Below are 9089 nucleotides of genomic sequence, written 5' to 3'. Positions count from 1 at the left end.
AGTACCCCCAGTTGCAAAATATGAGGATATTAGAAGTAACCTTGGAGTTCCATGACCTGTATAAAAGCACTCGGCCTCGTGTTTTTATATGGTCATGAAACTCCTCGGTAACTTATAATATCCTTATATTTTACAAGAGGGGGTACTTTATTCACTATATAATCCTAGCTGATCTATAGTCTTTATAATAACATACAATAGTACTAAAAGACGGACTAATGTATCAAATATGCCTTCACTTGCATAAGTGCTGGTAGAACATTCTGTGAAATCTGTACTTGTTTTTTTCTCCAGATATAAAAAGGCCCATGTCCTTTCACATGTAATTTGTCAGTCCAAGAAAGACTCTTGAGCAGTGTCGGACTGGCCCGGCGGGACACCGGGAAAAAACCCGGTGGGCCCCGACCCTCGTGGGCCCCCGCCGGGCCAGACCACCTCTAATATTGTAAAAACTTTGAAAAAGTTTCCGGCGATGCGCATCGCGTCGCCGCTTGCGCATTGCTGCTTGCTCAACGAGAAGCGCTGCTCGCGCATGCGCATGGCGGCGGTCGAGCGGCGTAGTAGGGGGGCGGGGGGCCCTGGACCAGCAGTCCCGGTGGGCCCTGGGCCCCCCAGTCCGACCCTGCTCTTAAGAGAAATCTAGTTGCATTTTGGTAGTCTAGATATACTTTTCTGCTCTGTTACTGTACATAGTGCTTTCTTACAAAGAGTCTCATTAAACAAGAAGGGTCACAGAAGCCTGGATGCTGGAAGAGTCTGGTCACCATACTTTCTTCATTGTTTTTGCCCATAGCTGGATGTTCTGAGCCTTAGAAATGGTTCTGTACCACTGGTCAATACAGTCATGGAATAAGTAGTTCCTGGGCCCAGGCCAGCGGATTTGTGCCGGTGCTAGTGTCTGGTGGGCCCTGAGGGGGTGCGGGCCCTGGGGCAATCACATCCAACCCCATGGTCAATATGCTAAGCTGTTGTAAGTAGGCTCTTTTCCTCACTTTAGTTGTTTTCAAATAACACAGCAGAAACCATGGCTTTATTATATTGCTGTTCAATTTGTTGCAGTTTGTTCAGCAATTTTTGTGCCCAGGGCAAGGGTTCAGATTCGGTTAAGGATTCATCCGGAACGAGAGAGAAGGTTTCAGTAAATCACCCTAATCCCGTCTCATAGGGTATCACTAAGATAAATGGAGGCGACTATATTTCAATACTTATTAGGTAGATTAGGAGGCTATTCTTGCTGGGTAAAAAGAGTCAACACAGTTAATGAAGGGTCACCCATATGGAATGGTTTATTTTACACTATTAATCCAACCAAATGCAGCATACACATGGAGTTTAAAGCACTGGACAGGAATGAAAAGGAAAGGCCTTTGGAAAAGAAGACACAAAACGGCATGCACACAAATTCACAAGATTAAAGCCAAGCGAGTTCTCCTTTCCAATGTGATTGTTGCATTATCCCATCCTTCCCCGAATACCCCTTTTGTATACAATAAAAATAAGATTCGTACTTCAGTAAAAGTCTTTCCTAAATAAAAAGGCAGACTGATTTGTGATTTGTAACAAAATATAAAAAATACATACATTTTTATATAGTATATGACAAAAATTAGACCCTCATAAAAAGAAAAAAAAAAAAAAAGAAATCGACATACAAAACAACTGCAAACTTTATAACACAAGCGCACAAATAAGACAGACCATTCAGGCTCTCTAAGTGAGAAGAGCTCCCTGTCAGTAAGATAAACTGGTACAAGTCCCAGCAAATCTGCAACTGTCACTATGTGCCTTCAGCATGTCCTCACCCAACTGCCCATCTCACAATGCACAGAGCAAAATATCATTTTGGGACAACCGTCAATGGCTCCCTCTTTTTAACCAAATATGGTTAGAAAGAAACGGTTTCCATCTCATTTACACAATTAAAGGGGAACTATTGCAAATCCAAAAATCACTAATGGGATTTATTATGCAGTAAAAATGAATTAACATGAATGCACAATTGCTTTTTTTTTCACTTTTACCATTCCTATGCTTCAAGCTGCAGCTCCCTTCTGACCAATCAGCATGGTGCACCTCCTTAAAAGAGATGTTACTCCTCCTATTAGCGCCGAGTTTAGACACCCTGTTACTAATATGCTTCTCCCTGGGTCTTCATTATATTTTTCTTACGGGCCTTTGAAACCAGCCAATAGAAAGCCTATGAAGATGAATGAGGGTGCATGTATTTAATTAGTGTATCACAGCCCCACTACAGTGTTATGGGACGTACTTAAAATTCAAGGAGATATGTCTTAGAGCAGTGTTTCTTTGAAGCAGCACCAAGTCTGAGCGTCAGTAAGAGAAATGCTTAAAATCCACTTTGGTCAGACAGTGGGTTGTGCTATGATAAAAGAATACACATATCTGCTTCAGGCATTCCCCCTCTCTATACTGAATACATAAACAAGACAGCATAAACATGCATTAAGAAGATTATCATTAGCACCCGTTTGAACGCAGCACTTAATGGAGGAGGAGCGACAGGTGTTAATAATCCATAAAACTGAGACTGTTTGAAAGTTGGTCATCAATCTCTGATCTCCACTACAGGATTCTCACTGGTCAGGACAGTTGCTTATGAGAAAATAAGTAAATAAATGAATAGGAAGCTTTGCCTGTCATCTATATCGTGTGTTTAGGAGGTTAACTGCAGAATTGTGTTTGTTAGTTGAAGAAATGATTGTTTACAATGACTTTGGCAATAGTTCCCCTTTAACATCAGAGGCAACTGAAATGTGATTTATGAGGTTTTTCCAGAAACTCGAAAACATTGCTACAAAAAAAAAAGATGCTTAAGGTCTATTGTCACTCAAATAACATATAGTCAGGATGTGTCATGATTATCACCAACACTCAAGTCCCGCTGCAACAGGCCCACAAAGTTGTCTCTCCATTTGTGTCCAACCACATTCTACTAGAGAAGCACAAATGGAACCGAGAAAGGCCTGGGCTTGGAGCAGATTGTGTGTGTGTTGCTTGCGGTTTCTTCAAAACGCTTATTGCAGCTCTAGGAATTAATCATTAAATTGCTTCCTGAGCTAACATGAATGTCCTACAGTTCTCCTTTGGGTCTTACAACAGCATGTTTGCTAAAATCGTAAACAGTATTTATGTACATGATCTAGAATGGAAATTCTTCAGGAAATTGACCAAGTTCATCAAGCTCAGTCTTCCTTTCAGTTCTGATAGTGTACACCAATTGTATGATAGTGCCACGCTTGGGTTAAGTTGACATGGAAAAACGGCAGCCACCGGGTTGCCTCTTAGCCTTGCAAGATGTAGTAACTTTATCACCTGCCAACCGCAGAGTTAAGACGTTAACTCGGTATTAAAACAAAGTAATGGTCCAAGACGCCGATAATATGAACATTCAGCTTCAGACAGTTTTTCCTCTAGCATCTGTGTTAGAAAAATAAACTTTCAGACATATGAAGGCATGATTTACTGTACTGAGACCATCCAGACTCCCTTGCTGCAAGAGCTTTTGGGGCTGAGAAGAACTAACTGAAGTGTTATTGGATCTAAAAGAACCAAACTCTGAGGTTACACAAATGTGCGTGTCCTGACTTGTTAATAGACACGTTTAAATTGTAGCACTTGCAAAATGACACACTCAATATTTATTGGAGCCTGCCAATAAAAAAGGCTGTGGAATTCACTTTCCACCACAAAAATGCCACATCAATAAGGAGAGCTGAGAGAATAACTTGTAATTTAAGGGAATGTCCAGTATGACTTGGAAACCAGAAACACAGCAATTCAGACCAATGTGTTGCTGCTTGGTAACAATGATAGCAGGTAACAATGATAGCAGAACTGTCAAGCAGTGGAGAGAAACCCTGTACCCTGCTAGCACTGGATTTATTTGAAATGTAAAATTGAATTTAAATGCTATAGGAAGTAGAAATGTTTGCATTCATTTTCTTCTTCATTCTGTAAATTGATTTTGTTTTATGGACATGGGTTAACGTGAGCCTACATGGGGTACTGGGATACAAAAGTATCTGTATATAATACAGTAGTTACATTCTCAGGTTGGGAGGGACTTTATCTATGCTTGAGAGTACACAATACTGTTGAATAAAGTCAGCAGCATGTGTGTAAAAAAGGTAGGCAATCGTGAGATTGAGAACATGAGAAGTCAACATGTACTGTCAGTCAGCTCTGTATATTGGTTACGATGGACTGTATTAAATAAGGCAGACAAGATACAGAAGTGATTTTTCCAGTCTGTAAAATGAATCCTTAGCTGTAACAGAACTGGACTGGATTGTTTTGTTTGCCTCACATTGTGTCCAAAGCCAATGCAATATTTTCCAATTAGCGATTCTCAGCTGATCTTCACGAAGTCTTTCACGCCACAGGCAATTATAACACGAGGGTGAGATTTGGCAGAAATCAATGTAAGAAAACATCTGCATCCTTCCACAGACCAGCAGATTATAAGAATATTGTATGGGCACTAAGGTGGTAGCTAGTGCAAGACATGTAGGTCAAGAGAGCCCAATAAGTAATTATTACTTTCTGGTGTTATATCTCATATTCTTGATGTTGTGGAGTCTCTTGGGCCAAGGAATGGCTCTGTGATGACAGAGGACCCCAAGCCTTGCACTTGCTTCAATGAAACAGTTCCTTAGCTTTGATATGTTCTAGCTGTTCTCGCAGCTTCCTAAAAGTGGGTCGCTGTTTTGGGTCCAGATGCCAGCACTGCTTCATCACATCATACACAACAGGAGGACATCCATCAGGTGCATCCATTTTATACCCATTCTCCACCTTTGGTACCACATCTTTGAGGGCCTAGGAAGAAGGAAGCAGACATTTTGAAATTATGATTAGAAGACTCATTAGTCATAATGCAAATGCTGTACAGTTGTAATAATCCATGCTGCTTGCAATCGTATGATATAGCGTGCTATGAAAAATGTATAGGGCAACCCTCTATACATGTTTCAGCCACCAGGTTGAGGCTTTCCAGGTGGGGGAACAATATTTTCACCGACAGTGGTGCAACCAGGTAGACTTTTGCCTGATTTGCTGTCAGCAATAAAACACATTGCCATGTGCACAATGCCTTCAGCAAATCAGTTTTTCTAATGTGAAAACACTATTGCAAAAATATCCCACCTGACCTATCACAGGTCCCTTTATGGCAGTGTACAGCAGGGAGCCATAGCAACTATAGACAAACCCAACTTTTTTGTGAAAATATTGCTTCCCTGACTGCAGCGCAAACTGTGGTGGAGTATTGTTATACAGTATGGCTTTCACAAAAAAATAATTAATCTCAAATGTGTCGCATCATCAAATCTACAGAAGAACTACATTTTCTCCACTCAATAAATTTAAAATGTATATGTATATATATATATATGTATGGCACCCTGTGACTTACAATGCGAGGATAAGGCACTCGGCCAAAGGAATAAATTTCCCATAACAGAATTCCGAAACTCCACACATCAGACTTAGTCGAAAAGAGCTGCAAAACAAATGTACATATAATTATAAGTCACTGAGTAATCCAACTTTGTCATAGCTTTAAGATTATAATAAAAACACTGGATTTGCCATTCTAAAAAACAAGAACCATGTAATAAGGATTAACACTCCTGATAGTCTGCAGGTTAAAGTCAGAATAACAAAGCACCAATGCACTGAATGAATTGGAGATCTTTTTTAAATAAAAAAAATTTGCAGTTTTTTCTTATAAGGGAATTTGGGTGCTGGACAAAAAGGAATTATCTTATTATTATTATTATTAAGCATGCAACTAATAAACAATGGCAGAGTACAGCAAAACTGATAGCAAATGATAAAATAAAGACTAAGACTTTTTGAAAGTAAACATGATTCCATGAATAGTTTACTGATGTCATTTAACATAAATATATTTTTTTGTGTTGTTAATGGCCTTTAACTTCAGGTTGTATTGTTTTACTGGGAAAAACTAAAAAGTAAAGTCAACACTAAGCAATTGTTCTCTGTTGCCCTGGCTGCACATTTTCATGGACAAACACTTCTGCTGTTCAGGAGGGCCACTGCCACTAACCTTTAAGGAAACTAGCTGCCAATACAATACTTCACCTATTTCTATTCTAACTGCTCACTTCTACCTCAAATCAAAATTATTTACTTGCCCTATATTTTTCATTTGAGTATACAGATTCCCACAAACCTTAAAAGAAATAAAGACACATTCCCTTTTTAGGGTTGAGACACACGGGCAGATTCGGGGAGATTTAATCGCCTCGTCTGGGCGACAATCTCCCCGAACTGCGTTTGCGTGTCTTCCCGTCCGCTATAATGAAAAGTCGCCTCACGAGGAAACTTCGGCGACTTCGGAAAATGAAGCGCAGCGTGTGCTTTAGCGCAAGCGACTTTTCATTATATCGGATGGGAAGACATGTGAAGGCAGTTTGGGGAGATTGTCGTCCAGAAGCTCGGTGCAGGTGCATGCGCATTCGGAGCAGTTTGCACAGTTCGCTACAACTGCGCATGCGCTGAAAGTGACAGAGATTACCGAAGCACCGGATGATGATCCGAAGATTACCGAATAGGCTAAAGTTAACTCCTGTGTGGGTGGGAGTGGGGGGGCTACGGAGGGTAGTGAGGGTTTTTATTAGAAAGGGGGTTTAGGGATTCGGTCAAGATTTTTATGGTGTAGTTTCTATTTTTTAAATTACATTGTTTACACTGAAAATAATTCACTCTACCACGTAAGATTTAATTCCTGAACCAGCAAGTGTAATTTTTTTGTAGTTGTAATATTGGTGTGTAGGCAGCCATCTCAGGTCATTTTACCTGGTCATGTGCGTTCAGAAAGAGCCAGCACTTTAGGATGGAACTGCTTTCTGGCAGGCTGTTGTTTCTCCTACTCAATGTAACTGAATGTGTCACAGTGGGACTTGGCTTTTGACTATTGAGTGCTGTTCTTAGATCTACCAGGGAGCTTTTATCTTGTATCAGGGAGCTGTTATCTGGTTACCTTCCCATTGTTCTGTTGTTATGCTGCTGGGGGGGAGGGGGAAGGGGGTGATATCACTCCAACTTGCAGTACAGGAGTAAAGAATGACTGAAGTTTTTATCAGAGCACAAGTCACATGATTGGGGGCAGCTGGAAAACTGACAATATGTTTAGCCCCATGCCAGATTTCAAAATTAAATATAAAAAAAATCTATTTGCTCTTTTGAGAAACGGATTTCATTGCAGAAGTCTGCTGGAGCAGCACTATTAACTGTTTTCCCATGACAGTATCCCTTCAGATTAAAAAGCCGTTATGAACCATGCCCCCCCCCAGTGGAAACCAAGAGAGATGCATAGCAGAAAGTGGTGTTTTGGCTATTATGTTAGACATCCAGTCACTCCAGTCTTTATACATTACATTTTTGGCTAACTAACTATATTGAAAACATTATTTACTTTGCACAGCCTAGTTTGCCAAGTTTTTATTTTTATACTGATATAAAAATATCCTCACTTGTTGCTAGCCAGGCTATATATTGGCCATAAGCTTCTGGGAAAGAAAAGCCTTTTTAATATCACCCTCCATCTGCCATATCTACTGAACACTGCTGCAAAACTCCAAAAAAATCCTTGGTCCCTCACCTGCTGCTGTCCAGGCTGCACATTGAGCCTAAACTTTTTTGGAAGGTAAACCCTAGTACCTTGTCCTACATATATTTTAAAGTACTAGATATAGAATACTCATAAAGCATGCATTTTTACACTTGCCTTATCCCGCAATGCTTCTGGTGCTGTCCACTTAACAGGCAGTTTGCTTGAATCCTGTATGGCAGATGCTTCCTTGGTGAGTCCAAAGTCACTGACCTTAGCAATATTCTCTTCCGATACCAACACATTTCGTGCGGCTAGATCTCTGTGCACAAAGTTATTACTTTCAAGATATTCCATGCCTTCTGATACATCGCTGTGGGGACAAATGAAATATATAAACTAGAGCTTTGAGAGAGCTCAGATTAATCCGCAGTGAAATGAGTTCACAATGTTTAAAGATATATTGGTAATGCATTGCTTACTAACTGGTCCCTTAGAGATCAACTACTATGTATGCTCAAACCCCTTAAGATTTTGGTCAGCTGGTACAGTGATGTAACTACATGGTGCGGGGCCCGGGTGCAGGCCGTACAGCGTTTTTCGCAGTGGATTTGCATGCACGAACTGCCGGTAGTTCTGCCACTGGGTGTATGCACCTACTACAACAACAAGCTGTAAGGGGGAGTGACTGGTAGGGTCTAGGAGATCTGGTATGGCACCTGCATTTTTCAATGGTTACATAAATGCATTGAGTTTCCACATTTAAAGAAACCGTAAAAGCTTCTTCATATTTAAATACATTTGTATCACTAATTGCAACATGCATTTTAAACTTTTAAAATTAGAAGCTATACTTAGATTAAGGGTACTGCCACCCAATGAGCTCTGCTTATACCCAGGCCCAGTAAGGGCCATGGCTAGTGTTGCCACCTGGCCGGTATTTTACTGGGCGGTAAAAATAATGATTGGTCCCAATGTTATTAATAGGGGAAAAAAGATAAATATATAGGAAGGCCGGTATTTTTTTTCCAGAAAAGGTTGCAACCCTAGTCATGGCAGATGAAAGATTTGTTATCCGCATTTAAACATGCGTTACCGCAAGGACAAGTCTCTCTGAATTGCTTTCCCATTGCCTATAATGTAAATCACAGATGGGGAAAACATGCACGTAACTTAATTTTCCGAAGTCGGGGGCGAAGTTTCCTCGTGAGCCAACTTAAGGCGACTTCAGAAAATTACGTGCCACGTAGGCTTTCCCAGCTGTGTTTTGCTTTATTGCCAGTGGGAAAGCACTTTAGGGAGACTTTCCCCGCAGTAGTGCAGGTTTAAATGTGAAGCAACGTTTAGGAGAACTCGGAAAACGAAGGGGCTTATGTTTACACGTCTGCGATTTTATTGCTGTTGGGAAAGCATTTCAGGGAGATTTTTTGGATGCAGTAGCACAGATTTAAATGCAGACAACAAATCTTTCTGGGTGCCAGTAGCCTAAGGC

The 9089-nt window shown here is 40.6% G+C and overlaps 1 protein-coding gene across 2 annotated transcripts in view; it reads right to left on the bottom strand.

Moving 5' to 3' along the window:
• Positions 1 to 1261: 1261 nt before the first annotated feature.
• Positions 1262 to 9089, bottom strand: part of csk.S (C-terminal Src kinase S homeolog) — a 48505-nt gene continuing 40677 nt past the window's right edge. For both annotated transcript variants that reach the window (XM_018255562.2, XM_018255561.2), the window contains 3 exons: positions 7775 to 7970; positions 5435 to 5521; positions 1262 to 4839 (listed from right to left, as the gene is read on the bottom strand). In XM_018255562.2, the coding sequence (XP_018111051.1) occupies positions 4657 to 4839; positions 5435 to 5521; positions 7775 to 7970 (466 nt within the window). In that variant the 3' untranslated portion in view covers positions 1262 to 4656. The remainder of the gene's footprint in view (positions 4840 to 5434; positions 5522 to 7774; positions 7971 to 9089) is intronic.

Source organism: Xenopus laevis, chromosome 3S, assembly GCF_017654675.1.
Source record: "Xenopus laevis strain J_2021 chromosome 3S, Xenopus_laevis_v10.1, whole genome shotgun sequence".
Classification (NCBI taxonomy): Eukaryota; Metazoa; Chordata; class Amphibia; order Anura; family Pipidae; genus Xenopus; species Xenopus laevis.
The sequence above is the reverse complement of the archived record's forward strand: the minus strand, read 5'-3'. Positions and strand labels throughout refer to the sequence as shown.